This window comes from Numenius arquata, chromosome 17, assembly GCF_964106895.1.
Source record: "Numenius arquata chromosome 17, bNumArq3.hap1.1, whole genome shotgun sequence".
Classification (NCBI taxonomy): domain Eukaryota; kingdom Metazoa; phylum Chordata; class Aves; order Charadriiformes; family Scolopacidae; genus Numenius; species Numenius arquata.
The window spans coordinates 80306-101319 of record NC_133592.1 but is presented as its reverse complement, the minus strand read 5'-3'; the positions used below and the strand labels follow the sequence as shown (position 1 = coordinate 101319).

At 38.5% G+C, this 21014-nt stretch overlaps 1 protein-coding gene across 1 annotated transcript in view; it reads left to right on the top strand.

The window, feature by feature from the left end:
* SMURF2 (SMAD specific E3 ubiquitin protein ligase 2) overlaps nt 1-15554 on the top strand; it is a gene marked incomplete at its 5' end in the record, with an annotated part of 34150 nt that extends 18596 nt beyond the window's left edge. Inside the window, 10 exons of the mRNA XM_074160377.1 lie at nt 2343-2501; nt 6916-7126; nt 8624-8727; nt 9870-9984; nt 10399-10577; nt 11049-11186; nt 11404-11524; nt 12932-13133; nt 14832-14907; nt 15216-15554. Of these exons, the coding sequence (XP_074016478.1) occupies nt 2343-2501; nt 6916-7126; nt 8624-8727; nt 9870-9984; nt 10399-10577; nt 11049-11186; nt 11404-11524; nt 12932-13133; nt 14832-14907; nt 15216-15315 (1405 nt within the window). The remainder of the gene's footprint in view (nt 1-2342; nt 2502-6915; nt 7127-8623; nt 8728-9869; nt 9985-10398; nt 10578-11048; nt 11187-11403; nt 11525-12931; nt 13134-14831; nt 14908-15215) is intronic.
* Between the last annotated feature and the right edge of the window lie 5460 nt (nt 15555-21014).

The window sequence follows — 21014 nt, the reverse complement described above, 5'->3', positions numbered from 1 at the left end:
AGACCTGAGAAATTGTCAACATAAAATTATGAAGAACAAACTTTATGACAAATAGGCGAGACAAATGTGATCATTTTTGATGGAGGAGCAAACAAAAATGAAAACCTGGAAAATCTAGAGGATGCCCCTTCTATGTTTAGACACACTATTTGTAGTGAACTACAGTCTCATCATCAAATTAGCTTAAATTTACTTGTCTGTGAAAATTATTATTCCGTGTTCAGACTACCAAATGTAATTTACTCAAGGAATGGGAAACTTGGTACATTTTAAAGAAACTAATTGGAGATACTGCGTCATAAAAAGCCTGGGAGCTGAAATAGTGAGCTGTGTTTGAAGTGCCAGGATTTTGGGCCTCTTTAAAAAAATGAAAGTTTTCCATCTGAGTATAGTAGCAAACATCTAAAAACACGCAAGCTTTTTACAGCAGGTTTCCTGTTACAGAGCATAAATGAGTATTTATTTTCTGTATTAATGCTCTAATACTGATATTTCTAGAGCAATCATATATGCTCTCAAGCACCTCGTTAGCAGCATATAATGAGAAATAATTTGGGGGAGAGTGGCAAACAGGTAGAGAAGCTGAAAGAGACTGACCTGTGATTAAAATACTCAAACTGCTACTTCTGTTGTGGCTGTCTCAACACTTAGGAGAAAATAAATCAAAAGTTAGTGTCCTTTTTAGTTCAGTGTCCTTATTTACATGATACAAATGTGTACATATTGTACATGTGATTACTTCTGATGTGTTTGAAAAGGGATAACCGGAAAACTATTGTTAGCTTTTAATTGTTCTTATAAAAGCAAAAAGGAAAAGAAATCCTGTTGAAAATGATTGCCTCCTGAAGTGTGGGGATGGTGGTCTAAAACAGTGTGTGCAGTTTGAAATTGGCAGCCAGTGTTGGCATTTAGGAGAATTGTAGCAACTTTGTCAGTTGCTGCTGGTGTTCATTCCCATGGAAGTGGGTTTTGGATATCCCGGGAAGGATGAAGTGCCTCATGACCATAACTACATTGCATTTTCCAGTGATACTTTTATTTTTGTTACTACTTTTGTGTTACAAGAATATACTTTGCTTTGGTGCCTTATCTGTAGGCTTGAGGGGTGATACAGCTGGCAGTTGGGCATTAGGAAGTCCATGACTTGTGTATTATACAAAACTAGAAATTAGACTTACCTAAAAAAAAAGAAATTACATTAGATCTAATCCTTAAATTTGCAGTGTAACAGTTTTGTATGAAATCCAAGTTAGCACTGGCCTTAGGTGTGGCAGCAGAAACTGCACGAGCGTCACTGAGAACAAAATTTGGCTGTTTGTATGAAGATAGAGTTTGTCATTTCTAAGGAATATTGTATTTTTATGCTAACGTGCCATAGTCATTTAGTTAATAAAAATACACCCTGCAGTTCAGCAGCAGTGTGTATATGGGTAATATCAGCAGAAATTCAATTCTAGAGCCTTGTATTTCCATTAGTGGCTTCTCAGCCTTTTGGGTCCCTGAAGATGGCATCTTTTTAGCCATTCTGGTCCTTGGCTCTTTCCTCCTGTCAACTCATGTGGTACTGGGAGATCTGAAGACTTACACCTCACACTGTCAAGTGCAGCTCTTTTTAAAGGTATCTGAGGTGTGGATTATATACATGAAAAATGAATAAATATACGTTTTTGAAGACTAGTATTTGTATTCGGTGAACCTCCAGAAAGAATCTACGTCTTCCTGACTTCAGCAGAATTTTCCTGAGACCCATTAAGTGATCTCTGCTCAGGGCAGAGCTGAGTCATTGTTCATATAGTACTTTATTTTAAATATTTTATTGGAGAGCTGTTTGCTTCCCACTAGCACTTGGGGTTTTGGAGCGAAACTGGCTGTGGAATACACACATATCCCATGCATAATTCTTCATGGAAAGTATAACTCTTCAGAAATATAGTTTTGTTTTGTAGGAGTTTTTAAAGTGTGATTCAGAGTTCCTTACATGACTAATGTTGGTTTAAAAATGTTTTCTGTCAGAATTGGTGTAGAACTGCAATTCCATTTTGGCAAATATGGCAGTGGTCTTTATTTTTGTTTTAAGCCTGTATTAATTTAACATCTGAAGTTAGTTTGTAGAAATTAAGGTTATTTGATAAGAATTTTTTTCCCCACGGCATGTGTTCTGGGGTGTGTGTTTTTTTCTTTGGTGGGCTTGCACCTTGGGAGTAGAGATTCCAGCTGAACAGATCAAGTTTCTGAAACAATACATTTTCTCAGACTTCATGGAATTGTTCTGTTACATTTACGCTTGTTTGGCTCAGAGGCCAAACGCTGAGGTATTTTTCATTTTATATTTGTTTTCACAGGGATCTTAGCAACATCAATTGTGAAGAGCTTGGTCCACTGCCTCCTGGATGGGAGATCCGAAATACAGCAACAGGCAGAGTTTATTTTGTTGACCATAACAACAGGACAACGCAGTTTACGGATCCACGGCTATCTGCTAACTTGCATTTAGTCTTAAAGTAAGTTTTAAGTCTCTGACACATGTTGAAGGTTATAGGGGAAAGAAAGTGACTCTTGAGGGGTGCTAGATTTTATGTCAAGATGTATTCTGCTATTCAGTGGTATTTAAAGCATTGTAGTTTAACACACTACCAACTTACTTTGTCACACAGCAAAGAAAACAGGTTTGATTGTTCTTGGAAAAAAAAGTCTCTAGCAGCATTTAGGCAGGAATGTGGGTGTTGTGATTATGGGAGCTGGGAGCACCAGGGGGGAGAAGCAAGTGCTGTCCGGTGGAAAAGACTGGCCCATAGAATTTTTTTCTCACAGCAAGAGAGACACTTTCTTTCCTCTTTCTTATATGTCATACTAATTTCGGTTATGGAGTACTTGTCTTAAAATGCAAGGTACATTTAATAGGCAGTGGTGAAATACTGATGAGTTAATACTGGGTGCACAAGTGCCCAGCTATTCTTCTGGAATAAAGGAGAAACAATTCACCTCGTTACCTTCAGTTTTAGAGTAGGACTAGTTGAGATGTTCTCAAAATAAGACCCCAATAATTAAACTCAGATTAAAGAAAAATAAAAATCAAATAGGAACTGTATTTTTTTTTGCCTTAGTGTTTTGATATCACATTTTCATATTGCAGTTTTTAAGAGAAGGGGAAACTCAAAAGAATTCTGGCTCTTGGTTTTTATTCCCTAGACACTCATTTCACACTGGGGGATTTTCTACCCAAAATGGAACCCAAATAAGCAAACAAACATTTCTCTTTTTTTGCTGTAGACATAGCTATCGGTTTGCCCAAGCTATTCGGTAGTTTCTCTATTGTTTTTCCTACTAACACCTTTTAATACTCTTGGGAAACACCTGTAAAGTATTGAGTAGGTGTTAAGTGGAAGAAACAATGAAGAGCTGGTTAGATGGAAGGGCCTGCAGCCCCGGGCAAGGAGTAAGTAGAAGGAATAGTCCTTTTAAGGAAGTGAATCATTGGGAAGAAAAGCTGAAGGAAAGAATAATGGGAACAAGCACTGAAAAGACACAAAACCGAGGAATGGAAAGTAACATTCAGGAGGTCAACATATCTTTTGTGTAATACATAAAAGCTGGCTAGCCTTGTCTGCCCAGTATACATCTGAACTTAACAGCTGAAGAGGGAGAAGAGTCTAAATATTGACAAATATGTATACAATTGTACTTGTGATTCTTTTTTTTTTTTAATTTAAAACAAAAAAAATCACTACTAATTTTAGCGGAATTTCGATTGGTAGCTTCAAATGGACATGGTCTTGAAAAACAGCTTATCAGTGGAGGAGCGTGTGTGTGTTTTAAACACAGAAAAGTTCATTAAATTAATTCAGATTTAGATGTTTTAGCTGAATAAAAACTTCAGACCCTCTTAGTTATAACAGTGCAAATCTTAAACTATAGAAAATTCCATCAACTGGATTATATTTGAAATACTGTCCTTCACAGGTAGCTTTAAACGGCAGTAGGATCTGGTGGCTAGTCCTGCATGTGTGATGGAGGGCAAGTAGCTTTGTTATCTGGAAAATCCAATTTGACTTTCAAGTTCCAGAATCATAGAACCATTTCGCTTTTCTTTAAACTGAAAGTACTACTAAGCATGCTTAAGTTTTTTCATTTGTACATCTGTCTTTCATTAGGGAGGGATTTCAGAAATTCAACCAACAGTGTCATCAGCAAAGTCTGCTGCCTGATAAATCTTTTCTGGTGTTTATTCTTTTATTGCGCCAAACAGGATATGTGAAAGCTTTCTCTGGTTTGGTTTGTTGTTTTTTTTTTTTTTTTCCCCTCCCCTGCCTTCCCTTAAGTCCACCTCCTTAATTGTTGTTATTAAAAAAAAAAAAAAAAAGTAAAGCAGTTTGCCTTGGGGCCTGTCATTTTGTAAATTATCTGAGAAATAAGTTTAGTATTTGGGTGGGATGGGTGTGATAGTGTTTTAGGTTCAAAGGCATAAGAAAATGTTTACTGTCAGCGATACTGACTTTTCTAATCGAGCCGAGTAAAGCAGTTTGTTCTTCCAGTGATGATGTTATAAGTTATGAAAATAATCAAACTTGTTACCCAGTTCTGTTTGGAAATATTGGCTAAGAGTTTGTGTTAGGTTTTGATAGTTACGGCACCTGAAAAGTACTTAGCTATATCCTTAAAGCACTGTACAGAAACAAGCACAGTCATTCAGCTGTGAAAACAAACTAAGAAATTAGATTTAATTACTTTAAGCACTGCAGATGGTTTAGCTAATACCGCACTGATTATTTGTAGTCTAATATAGAGGATGGCATTTCATTTTTCTCCTCCTAGTACTGCCCTATTTTACATTGGTTTAATTTGATGCATAGATCTCAAGCTCGTGCTGGTTTCAGAGATGACATTTTCTTTAAGGCTGACACTTTGTGTTCAGGGTACTGTCTCTTTCCTACTATTACAGGTAGTATGAATAAATGCTCACTTCAGTATATAGTTACGACCTTCTCTGGTAGGCATATACAAGGAGTATTTTCATATGTTTGTCCTTATGGAATTAGAAAGTTCAGAAGACAGAACAAGGATTTTGCTTTAATTTGTGTATCAAGTAAATACAGTTTAAGTGAGACTCATTTAAAACGAGTCACAAGTGAAAAGAAATGACCGTGCACATAGTACAAGTGACATAGAGCCAGGAACCAGATGCAAACAACAGAATCACAGAATGATATGAGGTTGGTAGGGACCTCTGGAGATCATCTAGTCGTCCCCCCCCCGCCAAAGCAGGTCCACCTAGAGCAGGTTGCACAGGAATGTGTCCAGGTGGATTTGGAATGTCTCCAGAAACAGAGACTCCACCACCTCTCTGGGCAGCCAGCCTCTTCCAGGGCTCTGCCACCCTCAAAGTATAGAAGTTCCTCTTCATGTTTAGATGGAACTTCTTATGGTCAAGTTTGTGCCCATTTCCTCTTGTCCTGTCACTGGGCACCACTGTAAAAAGACCGGCCCCATCCTCTTGACACCCACCCAACAAACCACAGTGAAACCAACAAAATGGATTGAGCTAACTCCTGCAGTTCTGTGTCCTAGGGCATAGTACAAAGTAGGATTTCTGTGCATGATTCCCTCTTTAGGGCCCAGGAGCAAAGAGGTATTAATACTAAGTTTTGAGTTATTGCTGAAGTGATCTACAATGTGTGCCATTGCAGTGGTTTCTAAATGTTAGGCTTGTAAGACTACTGATAAAGATTTCCTGGTCACCTGGTGTTAGTTTCCCTTGAGGGTGGTTTGTGCAAAATTGCTTTAAATAGAAGGTTTGCAAATAACAGAATAGCTGTCAGAAACACAAGGCAAACTGGGAACACCTCTTTCCGCTTTCTTTAATTGCCAATTCTGAGTGTTCCTGTGGAAAAGGCTGCTGGAGTCGGTTGGCCAGGAGAGCTTTCTAGTAGACCTTGTTTCAAAACAGACAATAGGCTGAAATCTTAAAATATATTAAAACTGTGTTTGATTCCGTCTAATATTTTTTGGTCTTTGATGTTGAAAAAAACAATTTATTAACATTCCACTGGAAAACATTCTGAATTTTAACCTTTCTTATTTATCCAGTAAATTCAGGGTACTCTAACGTGTTCCACACAGAGATATTCTTCTCATGGTTTCAGTAAAATACAGCTTTTATCCTGTGTTGTTTGGAAATGCCATACTAAAAAGCTATAAAGATATACGCTTACTGCGTACAAGAAACAGCACAAGAGAGGACATCTGTGCAACACGATTAATTTACTTTTACTAGTAAGAAGTTAGATTTACAAGATCTCTTAGAATTGCTAGTAAAAATACTTGTTTATCTGTGCCAATTAGTTACATGTGAACTCCCACATTCCTGTGGTCCAGACTAGGCCAGGTACAAGGGACAAGGTCCCTGCCAGGCTGCCAGTACAAACAGCTTTTTGTAAGCTTACTCTTTTTCAGACAAGCCATTTAAAACAGGCGATGGTATTGAGTGTAGATTAGAGGCACAGTGTTTGGCAGGGCCCTGAATCTTAAAATGGAGGAAGGCAAAACACGCAAAGAAAATACAGCAATGGTATCTGAGAAATTCATTGTCAGCAGCTTAGTAGTAAAATTGTATGGATAATACCTTATTATGTAGCGCTGTAACCTTTTACATACTTTGTAGAGTAGCGCTAATAGAAATAACAAGCCCTAAAAATAACTGATAGTTGCCAACAAAGACAGAAGCATATGTCTTTAGTCAGGATAAAATCCCTCTGAAGCTATTTTTTTACTGGACCTGGACGTTTTTAGCGTAATCACAGTAACAATCATAGTAAATTGGAAGTAGGTTAGTTACAAAGACTTAAGCTTTAAGAAACATATGAGGAGAATCGGGGACATATAATGTGAATGTCCACAAACAACTGTGTGTGTTGCTAGTCGCCAGAATCAACTTAAGGACCAGCAGCACCAGCAGCAGCAGCAGGTGGTGTCCCTGTGCCAGCTCCCCGACGAGGCTGAGTGTCTCACCGTGCCGCGCTACAAGCGAGACCTCGTGCAGAAACTCAAGATCCTCAGGCAAGAGCTGTCACAGCAGCAACCTCAAGCCGGCCATTGTCGTATTGAGGTCTCCAGGGAAGAGATTTTTGAGGTAATTTGGGAGTTTGACCCATTTCTTAACATTGAGGGGAGGAGGGTTCTTCATAACTGTCTCAAGAAGTCATTCAGTCAAATGAAATTGTGAAGTCTGGAATTAAAGCTGGAATTTTACAGGTGGTGAATGGGAAGAGGAAGCATTTTAAGGGGATGTTCAGAAGTTGTATAATTAAAGTAGATGTATTTACCCTGTAGAGAAGAAAAGTGAGGTGGCTTGAGATGTACGGAGTGTTCATCAGGGACTGAGGAGAGGGTCCAAGCACTTCATGTATTTCAAGATAGTGTCTCACTTCTTCCTTGAATATAAGAACGCTAACGTCTGTTACAGAGGGAATGCTACAAATGGAAATGATTAGTGATCTTTGATCTATTGTAACTTACATAAGATTACTATTGAATAGCATTCATCTTTGCAGTTTGGATTACTTAGAATCTCTCTCAATTCAAGTTGATTCCCCCCAACCCCAAATCAGACAAATTTTATGAATCGTCTAGGCTTTTGAACGACCTGGGATGTCTGCATTTTATTTTGTGACATTACTCAGCAGAATAATTCCACTGAATTGATTAAACGCAGTTATAATTCATTGACTTTTTCTGCAGAACAGTCTGTCTTCTTGAGAACTTTATCACCCATCCCACCCATCCCTCTTGCATTTTTACCCCACCCACAAACTTGATAGACCCACTGTGTTGTCACAGTTTTTTCCCAGCCAGGAAAGATTTGTGTTGGTCTTCCCTTTGGAGACAATCAAATCGCTTCATAACCAGCTAAAACAGAAGGGGAGAAAGGCTGCTGTACTGCAGTGAAAACTATATGTTCTCCTGAAAACTAAGTTGAGCGTGTTGGGTCCCAGACACACCTCCCTCTTCTCTTCTGCAAAGCTGAAGATTAGGGCAGCGATACTGGACATAAATAAGAACTGGACATTTTTGCTTTAGTTGCTTTTTTAAAATTAGCATTAGTTTTGCCTCTTTGAGCTTTCTTTTTATGTTTTCTTGGTGAAGTCTTATTGATAGAGGAATAATTCTGTAGATCTACTCAGATGGCATTGATGCTTCTGTTCTTAAGATGCTTGCTGAAGGTTTGCACGTGCATTATACCCAGAGTAGAAGCTCCACTGTTGGCTTTTCACACTGCAAAAATTGTGAGCCTTTATGCAAAACAAAAGGAGTTTACTGAAATAGATTTCAATTTTTTTATAAGATATGTGAGAATGAGAGAGAGAAAATTTGGATCACTGGACATCTCTGGAAATTTAATGGAAGGTGGTTCTTCTCACATATCAGTTTTATTTAACAAGTGTTATCACGTTTGTAGAAAACTAAGTAACAGCCTGTGATTTGAGAAACTGGTTAATATCTAGGAAAATGATATCCCCTTTAATAGTATCCCCTTTGGAATTGGAGTCCGAGACTCCATTTCTAATAAAAAGTAGTAGCTTCTTATCTGAAATAGCAGTTAGTAAGAGGAAGTGTTATGTGTTTACAGGAATCCTACAGGCAAGTCATGAAGATGAGGCCAAAAGACCTGTGGAAACGACTAATGATAAAATTTCGTGGGGAGGAAGGCCTTGATTATGGAGGTGTTGCCAGGTAAATAGTCTGTCCTCTGTCTCTTCCCCCGCACCATCCTAAACCAGCCTTGTATCACCCCTGTTTCTCTTTACATTATCCTGACTTATATTTATTTCTGTAACAGAGTGTATGTCTGAAGAATATATTTTCAGATGGTCTTTTAAAGGAAAAACTGCATCAAAAAAAAAAGAAGTAATTCATTGCAAATAAATCAAAGTGCATGTTACAGATCGCATCAGACATCTATCATATACATGGGACAGGCTTTTGGTACCTATTGAAATTACTGTATTTTTCTTTGGCTAGTAAAGCTTGGGTATCTGAGAATTTATACCACTAAATACTTGGCTTTGTGGCATAACTTTGATCAAAAAATATGCTTCATTGCAAATTGTCACTACTGTTTGAAGGAAGATGTTAAAAACTAGAAGTTAGTAGGGAACTAAAGTCTGTCAGGAGTCCATGAGATTATTTTTCACCTGCTCGTAAAAAGTGACATTTCTTGATTGTATAAAGATACTCTTCACATGTTAAAACAGCGTTAGGAATTGTACTGGCCAAGCGCACAGATGCTGGTTTTACTTCAGTGAAAACATTCCCCACCTCTAGTGTGTGGATCTATCCTAAGCTAGTGTTGACTCATTTAGGAGTGTTCATTGTTTACATTGCACTGCATTTTTTTACCATTAGTATTTATTGCAAAGTGCAGATGATGCTCCCTAACAGCCCTTCCCCTACATCTGCTGCTGGTGGATAGCAAATGACCACTGGCACCCAGGCTGTTGTGCTGCCTGTGTCTTCACAGGTTTGCAAAGCTTTGACTCAAACATCTCTGTAGTACAGTCAATAGAACACATGGTGTCTTTCTTGTCACAGTGTGTAATGGATGAAGGATAATCACAGTCAGAAACTCTCTTGGAAATAAGTAACCTGGAGAAAGATCTTGGAAAGCTGGGAAATATGTCAGTCGTCAGGGGCTATGCAGTTACTGAACCAATAAAAATAATTCTGATTTCAGCCTTATTTAAGCATGTTCAGAGAACTTTTTTCACATTTATGTTTAACGCTAAGATTTGATAAAATCATACTATTTTGAAAAGATCCTCAGTGTAGGAATGCATTTGTCTAAAGTAAACAATGAATTATTTTTTTCTCTTCAGGGAGTGGCTCTACCTATTGTCCCATGAAATGCTGAATCCATATTATGGTCTCTTCCAATATTCCCGAGATGATATCTATACACTGCAAATCAACCCAGACTCTGCAGTCAACCCGGTATGACTCATAACAGGAGTTCTGTAAATGATTGTTTTCTGACTAGAATTTAAATACATCTGGAGAGTGAGGAACCTAATTCTCACATTAGTATTGCTTGAGACTGAGCAGTACTAAAAAGAAATTGTCATATTATTGCACAAATTCAAAGAAACTTCTCAAATGTGTTCTTAATTTTCTGTAAAATGTCAATTTGTGTTTCCTTTGGGAGAAATTAAGTTTATTTTGATTCTTAGTAGTAAGACTTCTGGCCTGGAAGCAGTATATTCAATGTGCTCTGTATAAACAAACAAAACAAAAAGATCTGGATGTGTTGGGGTTTTTTCTTTGTATTGACATTTTATTTAATATTCATGAGATATAACCTGGATGTCTTATTTAGCTGAATGGCTTAGTCTCTTCTTTCAATTCTAGGAACACTTATCGTATTTCCATTTTGTTGGACGGATAATGGGGATGGCTGTGTTTCACGGACACTATATTGACGGGGGCTTCACGTTGCCTTTCTATAAGCAGTTGCTGGGGAAGCCAATTACTCTGGATGATATGGAGTTGGTTGACCCTGATCTTCATAACAGCTTAGTCTGGATCCTGTACGTACCGTGTATTATGTGTTAGTGTTAGAATTCTGTCTCCGTTAACATGTGATAATGTTCCTAAATTCAATTGAAAAGAAATGAACTATATTTTGATATCCTGCTCAGGCAGACTTAAGAAACACCTTTCTTGTACAATTCAGCTTCTTTGAAGGCTTAATATGCTCAAGGTATTCAAATTTGAGGGTTGGGGGACAGATAATTACTGAACTGTAAAGTGTTCAGTTCATAGATTTTAATTTATTAATTTTGTCTATTATTAACAGTTATGTGTTATGAAAATAAAACATTGAAACGTTGATAATGGTTTTAAAATATAGCAAAAATGTATGTTCATCTTTTGCTTCCAAGCAGTAATTTGAAATGCTATTGAAAAACTGAATTGTGATGTCTGTCAGATATATTATGGGTGTAATATATTTGCAGAATATGTTTTCACTGAGTCACTTGCTTATTTCTTTCCACTAGTGAGAATGATATCACAGGGGTCTTGGATCACACATTTTGTGTAGAACACAACGCATATGGGGAAATTATTCAACATGAACTGAAACCCAATGGCAAAAGCATCCCCGTGACAGAGGAAAACAAAAAGGAATACGTCAGGTACATCAATATCTATTCCAAGGTTTTTATATTTCCTATGGTGGGGAGGAACTTTTACTTATTTGAAGTAATTAACAGTGTTATGTTGTTGTTTTCCCCGAAGTGGTAGTGGTGTGTGTATTCCTGTCGGTAAGGTCATTATTTTCTGGCTGGATAAATTGCAGGTTTATTGTATTTGAATACATCTTTCACAAAACCAATTTGCACTTACTTGCAGATTGTATGTAAACTGGCGGTTTTTACGAGGAATTGAAGCTCAGTTTCTGGCTCTACAGAAGGGATTTAATGAAGTAATCCCACAACATCTGCTGAAGACGTTTGATGAGAAAGAGTTAGAGGTCAGTCCACTAATGTTACGTTACGTCGTCAAGTGTAACAGCGAAAGCCCAAGGCATTTCTCTGAAGCTGAGTAACAGGCAGAGCTGTGTCCCCAGTGCTTTAGGGGTTTGCAGGTGCGCTGCTGCAAGAAATACAGTTACTGTAAGGAGTGAGCAGGTCACGCAGTCACCGAGACTGCCTGTGCCTTCCACTCAGAGCCAGGAGAGTGTTTCTCAAGGCAGCACTTCGTAGCAACAGCAGAAGTGGTAGGAGACCCTCTCCTATGCCCGCAGACCCAGCTGAACCTACGGAGAAGCACTTGCAGTGACCTCAGATCCTTTTGGAGAGCATTACTCCAGCAGAGGTCGTGGTGCATATTTCTCATGGTGCAGTTTCATGATAATAAATTCAGTGCTGCCAGGAAAATAGTCTGTCATTCCCTTCCACCTCCCGCCACATGCTCCTGGTCCTGACTGGTGTCAGGCAGCTCTGTGTTTCGCAGAGCTGAGTTATGCCAGACTAAAATGGCCTCGTAAATACAGCATAAGGAAAGGTGCTCACTGGTACTGTCACTGACAAATGGGCTACAAAATGTCAAGATCAGCATCCAAACAATATCCTGTCAAGGCGAATCCCATAGATTCCAAGCTTGTTTGAAAACTGAATTCTAACATACCATCTGTTAGCTGCGGAGCTGAGGGTTTTGCCATACAAAATAGTCACAAGGTAAATTATTCATGCTTTTTTCTGTTCACTGTATTAGAATGTCAGTGATTGCTTTTCTTTTAGCCTGAATATTCTCATTGAACAGCAGCGTGAGCCAGCCATACTGTTAGCCTAGAATCACTTTGCAGATGCAGAATAAGACAGGGGATGATCCAGTGTTCTTAATCACTAGCAAATGTCTTCATAATCACATTCCTGTTGAGCTTAAGTGGATCCATTGTGGAACTCTATTTTAGAAGTGCTGAAAGCTCCTCATCAGGAGAGGAGTTTCATTTGTATTGCATACGTGGTGTGACAAGAACAAGATTACTTTTGAGGGTCCAGAGCTGGACCAGCCAAAGTGTACTCTCAGCCATGCTCTGGAAAGAAATACCGAGGTCAAACATGAATGATGTGTGCACTTTCACACATGTAGAATTTGTGCTTCTGTTATTTAATTGACATATAAGCTTATGAAATGGTTGATTTATTATTTTTTTCTTAGAATTGAATAGAGGCCATTTAAGAAATGGATTGTGCTCAAAGATAACATTAAAAAATAGAGAAGTTATATTTCTGCATTGCTGAAGATTAGTGAGAGGTTATAATTTGCCTTTGGTATAAAATCTGACGATTTTTCAGTATCAGTTATTTATCATTTGGCTAGCTTCAAAACCATTTTTATATTGATGAAATACTTAATTCTAAATTTTAATTTATAGCTCATCATTTGTGGACTAGGAAAAATTGATGTTAACGACTGGAAGGCAAATACTAGGTTAAAACACTGTACCCCAGACAGCAACATCGTGAAATGGTTCTGGAAAGCTGTGGAGTTTTTTGATGAAGAGAGGAGAGCGCGACTTCTCCAGTTTGTGACTGGCTCCTCCCGAGTGCCTCTGCAGGGCTTCAAGGCACTACAAGGTGAGGCTTCTCCAGAAGGGACTGCGAATCTGTATTGGGAGGGGGCTGTAGACACATCACAGGAACATCAGCTGCACAGGAGCCTGACCCGGCTGCAGTGGGACTTCTTAAGAGTGGTTTTTAATGGTCTGATGGAGAACAATCACAAATAGTCTTTTTTGTGTATTTATTACCTTGTTATTCATCTGTAAACGGCTCTTTTGTTTAAATTACGCACTTCCTTCTCTGGCAAGAAGCTCTGATCAGAAGAGATCTTAGTGTGGTTCTCCTTATGTTTTCTGTGGAAGCCTGTTTTTTAGTTTCTGTAATTCACAAGCCCTCATCACCTGTACAGCTCTCGGACCAGAAAACACCAACATGCAGCGTTCTGTGATTCTGACAGCAGAGGCACTTCCTAATGCTGACTGCTTTTATTGGGAGAGCCACGTAATCACGGGGATCGGAAACAATCACCTTAATTAGCGACCTGTCTTCTGAACTTCAGTCAAAGCTCTGGGTCTGTTGTCGCAGCTCTGGCCACAACCCATACTGCTCTGTTAACGCAAGTTTATCCTATTTTACCCTCTCGCAAGACAAGAAAAATGCCCAGGGGAAACGTAAACTGTTTTAACAGATAGAAGACTCCATCAGAACACAAATGCTATGATAACAGCTGCAACAGAGAAAAGCCAGTTGCGCTAGAAATCTGTTTTTCTTTATTATCAGACAGAAGTCCTTGTTTTCTTTTTCTTCTGTTCTTGACCTCTAAAATATTCAGGTGCATTAGAAGCTCAGGAATATGGAGTTTTTTAAGACCCTAGTTAACCGTTAACCACCCCAGAAGAGTTACAAGTTAAATTTACCCCTACTGTTGATGTGTCGACTGTGCCTGTACCGCAATTTGGGGTGTACACGCTGTTGGGAGATGGCAGTAACACCGGTTTAACTTCATCTGCGCTGCATGTCTCAGTGTGACTGTACCAGTAAAACAACCGAAGCCTGCTTTTCTGCTGATGTGAACACAAAGGTTGTGAGGGTTTGGACCGAGTTGTACTGACACAGCACAACAAGTTCACGTTCTTATTTAACAGCAGAGAGTCCCCAGGAGAAAGACTGACCCTGTGGGTTATATTCTTAATGTCTGTCTACTCAGGCAAGAATTCCAGGTTTGCTAAGGTTGGGATGTTTGTAGACTCTTCTGTTCTTTACGAAATCTTCAACAACACTAAGTCTAAAAGACTGCTGTGCTGCAGTCTTTTTAGCAGAGAGAATAAGGGGATCTCTATGCTCAGATTCATTTAACAAAGTTGGTATTTTGACTCTTATCGAATTTGTATGGAATTGGCCACTACTTCCTGTTATAAAATGACAGAAACAGCTGTGTAAGTTTTGTGCTCTAAGAAGGGTGAGAGAAGTTAAGTTAAAAGCTGTTAGAAATATATAGTGCACTGTGTAAAACAGGTATTTTATTCATCGTTATCTTCTTAATCTTTCAGTGATTTAAATAACTGGACAGTTATCCTGTGTGGGTGGAGAGGAGGAATCTGTCTGATAAGCACATTGAGGTTTCTTTTATCCTGCCTGTTTATGATTTCTCCTTTCTTTCTGCACAGCTTCTCTCTTTTTATGGTTTTAGTTACTTTTTTGTTGTTGCAGTGCAACAAAGAAATTTCATATTATGCCATACAGTAGTAGTACAGATCTTTTCTGGATTTTCAGGTGCTGCGGGCCCACGACTATTTACAATACACCAAATTGATGCCAGCACTAACAACTTGCCGAAAGCTCATACCTGGTAAGACTTTTTCAGGCCTCTGTTGTGATCTATAGAATAAGATCAATTTGCTGTCTCTATATTTTAAGCAGTCTGTTTGTTTGTTTTTCTTTCCCACCTCCTCCTTTTCTGACATAATAAACACTATCCATTACAGAGTAGTAAAGGTGTGAAAACTAGAGATTGCTTTTATATCTGTGAAGTTCTGTTGGCCTTGTTAAGTATTGCTTTGTCATTGTTTCACGCACGATAAATGAAGTGCAACAGAACTTTGCTGGGTGATGCCTGACATTCTGGGGAGCTGAGACTTTTCTGCCTTTTCTCCACAGCTTTAACCGAATAGACATTCCTCCTTATGAGAGCTACGAGAAGCTCTATGAGAAGCTGCTAACTGCCATTGAAGAAACGTGTGGGTTTGCTGTGGAATGACCCTTCACAGCCTTCCCCAAGACTCTATTTATACTCCTGTCCGCCAGAAAGCCCTTCCCTCAGCCAAGACTCAAGAAATGCTTGAAATACAGGAAACTTTCCCTTTTCTACACTAGGACACTGGGAGGGAAAGGACAACTTTGGAATTTTTTTTTTTTTTTTTTTTTTATATTTCAAGAAAATAGGTTCTGTGGTTTCTGCCATAGGATCATTCAGCTGCTATTAAAAACTAGTATCTTGAACATACAGAATGCTGACTTTTCCTACATTTCAACAGTTAAGCAGTATTCTATACTTAAAGACTACTACTATTTTTGTAATAGGTAATCTATTATATTTGCCTACCTGATTTCTATTCTCAGATACCAAGACACAACTTCAGCAGTCGGTACAAGTCACGTTTCAGCCTGTTTTAGATGTATGATACTGAACAGCATCTATACCTGCTATTTTTGGAAAAAATATTTTGGATTATTCTAACTTTGCATAAAATTGGCTGGAAAAAATCATTAATCTTTTTAATTAAAGCCACTTACATGTTAACTGCATTTTCTTATAGTAAAACATGATATTCTGCAATGTAAATTCAAACTTAAATGTTACCACAGGGGGCTTTTCTATATTTTTCAGGCATGAATTACAAATATGATGTTTTGGGATCCTATTTATATCACTTGCCAGATTCCTTAAACAAATTTCTAGTGTGAGTGACACATACTGTATTTGGTACAGTACTGGTGTTGACGTGTAGAATAGGCCTTTTTTTAATGAACAGTAGACGTTTTGATTTTTTTTTAAAACAGCATTTTTCTAACAATCTTGTCAAGAGTATTTTTTGTTGCTTTTGACTTTGAACACTGCATTTTCCAACTTTTTAAGTGTGCTGATGAGGTGACATTTGACAGCAGAAGCCTCTCAGCAGTTCATTTCAGAAACCATCCTGTCCAGTCAACCAAAGTGTGTTCTAATGCAGCCAATCACATTCTGCATTTGTTGATGCTAAAGATACATCAGGTAAAACATGTTGTAGTCTTTGTCCAGCTGCTCATGACATGTGGGTTTCAGTTACAACTAAGGAAAAACGGTGTATGAACTGAAATATGTGTAATGTGCTTTGAAAACGAGGTTTTAAAAGCACATAATTTATTGATTGTAAGGATGGAAGTAAGTATATATATGAATTATAACATGGGTTGATCTCTTCAAAGGGGAAATAAAATGCACTACCAGTAGAGGGAACTGAAATTCGAAGTTAGTTTGAGAATTCTCACTTAAGATCTGTCTGATCTGCTCGTGGTGCGTAGATAAATCAGGTAAATCAGTCTGCTTAAGAGATGGTGGCATTCTCCTCTCAGCGGTGTGAACATTTGGAATAAGTAGCCGTTTTTTTTCTAATCAGTGTTGCATTTTGTTAACTTAGGTTACGATTAGTCATCAAATCTGCACTATTTTTACACTGCCAATGAGAAGAAAGTCAGGAGTATTGAAAATGCTGAAACAATGGGATGTAAAGAGCTGTTCCATCTTTGTACTGTAAGTCTCACAGCGAACTGGCTAATTTTCTGTCTGTTCTGTGGAGCCTGAACTTAATTTTGTTCTGCCAAATCTGACTGCTGCAGTGAGTAAACTACTGCTGGATGTTGTGTATTAGAATAGCGGGCAATGGACTGCTTTTGCAGAATTGTGGTAAGAATCTGGTGAGCCAAATCCACATGTTCATTTGATTATTATTTTTTTTTTTTTTTCTGTACAGCTGTTGCTGGAAGGTTTGTTCTAAGAGACGCTTCCCATTTTGGGCTGGCTGCAGGGATGAGGCTACTTAAGGATGTAAACATAAAGCCAAGAAACTTGCTTTGACAGCCAGGTTTGAAATATGCCAGACCCTTTTTTTCTTCATTTCAAGGGCCGATTACACTCATGTACAACGGCCATTATTTTTGCATCTCCAGTTGGGATCCCCAGTACACAGCTTTCAGGTAGTCCTCTTACCAGAGAAGCCACCACCACATCTGGCCAGGTTGCCTGGGAGAGCAAAGTAGGTCGTTGGCCAGTGTTTCCTACTCAGTTCTGCTGCTGTGGCTGGGACCACTGCTTCAGACACTCCTGAAGGCCTTTTCTCACTGCCCCTCCCCCGCCAAGTTTTGAGGTGTGATGTCAATTCCTGTGTACAGAGACTTCACAGGGACAGGTTCTTTTGACCCCTCTTCACAGAATAGATACTCCAGTGTTGGATAAGTGAATTTTTTTTTTTTTTTTTTTTCCCCCTGCTCTGGCTCAGGCTCTGGCTGCAGCCTCCCTGGTCATGAAGCATGAAAAGTGTAAAATGCAGCTTGATCCAGCCTTTGGGAGAAGTCAGTACTCTGGTAGGTGATTGGAGGGCAGAGGACACTGCTGTCCCCTCTGCACCAGGCAGCCCCCTCAGCACTAGCTAAAAGACTGTCTCTGTAGTGGCTCCTGACCGCACCATCCACACCTGCCTCCCAGCAACCTTCTCCCCATCAGCCTGCTTGGGCTGGTAGATTTTTGAAGGCACAGTTATGGCCACCCTTATGTCATAAAAGCTTTTTTTGAGGAGGGAGGAGATGAGCTCTGCAGAATACAGACTCTGACTCAGCTGATAACTACCGTTCATTTTCACAGCAGCCTTAGCAGTACATCTGTTCTGCCAAACATTTTGGCAGGGCATAGAGAATTTTTTTTTAACTGCCACAGATAAATATTGTAAATTTAATATATTATAGGCAAAAGTAGACAAATCTGCATTTGAATTTCCATAGCTGACAGATGAGGCTGAATATACCAAGTATTTTGAGTGCCTTTCTACCTTCCTAATGACTGAGAGCTTTAAATAAAGCACCTCATCAGATGTTTATCTGAAAATGTTAAAGGGTTGATTCCTTTTGCAAAATTTAGTTTCAAGATCCTGTCAGCTACTTTCCCCTCAAAAAGGTGCTAAGCCTAATATTGCATTTTAACCTTGGACTTTTCACCCCATGATTAATGTGAATATTTATTTCAATGTGTCCCTCTTACTGGGTTTTACTTTATCCACTCTTTAGTTGTTTTAGAGAGATGTCACGTCATTGTTTTATGCTGTTGCTTTTCATTATGAATGTTTAATTATGAACAGTGACTTTTGTAGATTTCAATATACAGTACACAGTTGAGTTTCAGAGGATTTAATTTCTTGGTGTAAAGAGTTTTGTAATGGTGCTTTGTACAGTATGTATTCTAATTTTTTTTGCACATAGTTTCAGTTTCCCTAAACTGATTTATTTGTACCAAATTTTTGTGTTGTACTAAAGTCCAGAGCACACAAGCCGTTTTTTAAATTCTTGTTCTACAACACTACATCTGTATTGAATTTCTGGTCTGTTTAAACTGGCTGCATTGATGGAAGTAAAAGCTTTGCTTCTATATCCCAAATCTGCATCATACAGCTTAATGTAGCATGCTCTGACTGCTTCAGATCTTAAACAGCACCACACAGTTATCAGGTGCCATCTGTTGGACTTCACAATATGTAGTAGGTTTCTAGCTCTGCCACATCCTCAGAGCTTTGTCTGTAGTTGTAATTAGTTTATACAAGTGTAATTACCCCTCCACAAACTGACAGTTCTTAGTTTATCATTTCCATTGTATTTATTACAGAGTGTTTTAGCATTGGTATCATTGTATTTTCACCCAGCTGTTACATGAGCTTTAACAAAAAAAATCTGTATAAAGTGGTTTTTAAGTACTTAATGTATGTACCCATGCAGAAGTTGAGCAATAAATTGTATGCTGTTTGCACTGTCACAGCATCAATGGTTTTAAAAGTTTTAAGTTTCTCTTAATTAAATATTTCCTTTACAATGTAACAATATAATTTTTAAGTAACTCTGTTTCAGGAGAAAATGCTCAAAATTTGGTGTCTTTCTGTTACCTACAATAAGGATTGCGTTAACAATGTTCTAGTAATGGTGTCTCAGCACTGGTGAATGGATGTCTCCTCTCAAAATTCAGCAAAGCTAAACCATCTTCCTGAAGGGAAGAAAAAAGGTAAATGGTAAATACTTGTTAAATTTGATCAACTTAACTGGTAAATATTGTTTCTTAGATAAAGACTTTCAATTAGCCTGGTTTGTAGCAGCTCCCTGGAAAGGGTTGTTAAGAAAGGCAGGGTTTGGGTTTCTCATTTTGTGGAGGTGTTTTAGTGTGTGTGTTTTGGGGTTTGGTTTTGGTTTTTGTGGGTGTTTTGTTTTTTGGGTTTTTTTGAGGCATATCACGCTCTAACTGCTGTTTTGCTTAATCTGTAAAGGAAGCATCTCCAGCTGCTGGGGGCTTTTTTGTCTGCTGAGCTCTCTTTTCTTCCCTGTGCATGAGTCTTAATTCATTGAGTGTGAATTCCGTAAGTGACACCATCCCGTGGCAAGCTTTAAATATTGTATATGCAATGCAATTAATTCCAGTATTTTATATCGCTTTTCACACATGCAATTTTAAGCAAGAGCTCTTCTATGAGAGCCTGTTTAAAATGACACTTTAGTTCTTCCTCATTACCAAGATAAACTATTTTAAAATTGCAGTTTTGTCAAGCAGAGGAGACTATATCATTAACAAGCTTCACTAACACTAGCTTGGTTTTGTGTGATCTGTTCTCAGTTTAAGTATTCATCCTTCTGTGTTTGCATCTCGTAGGGCCCATAACGTGTGGCTGCTGAAACTTGAATTTTCTACTAAACAAAGTACTGTTTATAGCACATGATGATTCTATAAGAAAAAGGTGTAATGCCTTTTGTCGGCTCCTACTCTGCCTCCAAGCAGACCTTACACCCTAAAGTAAGGTTAAAGCTGAATGTTGGAATTTTTAATCATTATTTACTCAAGCTTCACACTGACAGAACTAGAACTGATCTGCTTCTCTGTAAGGTAATTAAACGGGGTACTAAATACAAGCACCCTTGCAAAACGTCTGTCGTAGAAGCAGATTACTAAGACCAAACGTGCTAAACCACTCCGGTTGTTATTGCTCATCTGTTTGTACATGGCATGGCTGTGACTTCCTTTTGAAACAGTCAGTGGAAACAAAAGTTTGCTTGTTTACACATGGGCTACTTTTGAAAACCCTGTGTGAAATCCAACAATTGAAATACCTACAGAAACACCTACAGCACATACGCATATTAGTACACCCCTGTTGAAAATAATTAGGAATGCTGGCCACAGGTCCTTCCCAGGTTTCAGCAGTTGCAGAAGCTTGTATTTTACTGCTTTAGAAGAATTTACATTGTTTCCTACTTCAAGCTACTTTTTTTCAGCTACATCACTACCCTAGGAAGTAGTACTTTATATGCTTTGCCGTTAACAAGCCAGCAACACCAAAACTGCAAACATAGAATAAGTAGCCCCTCCCTTGGTTAATATATTAAAAATACCAATTTTTTTGCCAGGTTTATTGTAGGCATTCTCTAACCTTTCCTTTCACAGGAAACTTGAACCACAGATGTTCTTTTAAAGATCTTCTTGTTCTTTCTGAGTTTTCCAATCCAGTAATTTCTGGCTAATGGTGTTAGTGTGTTTTTTTGACTCCAGCAACACCAGCACAGGCGTAGGGGAGGCTTAGCATTCAATGTTCCACTCAGATAACTCCACTAATCGTTCCGCTTCCTTTGTGTGCAGCTCAACATTATCTCAGCCTTGCTAAGAAGGTAGAAAGT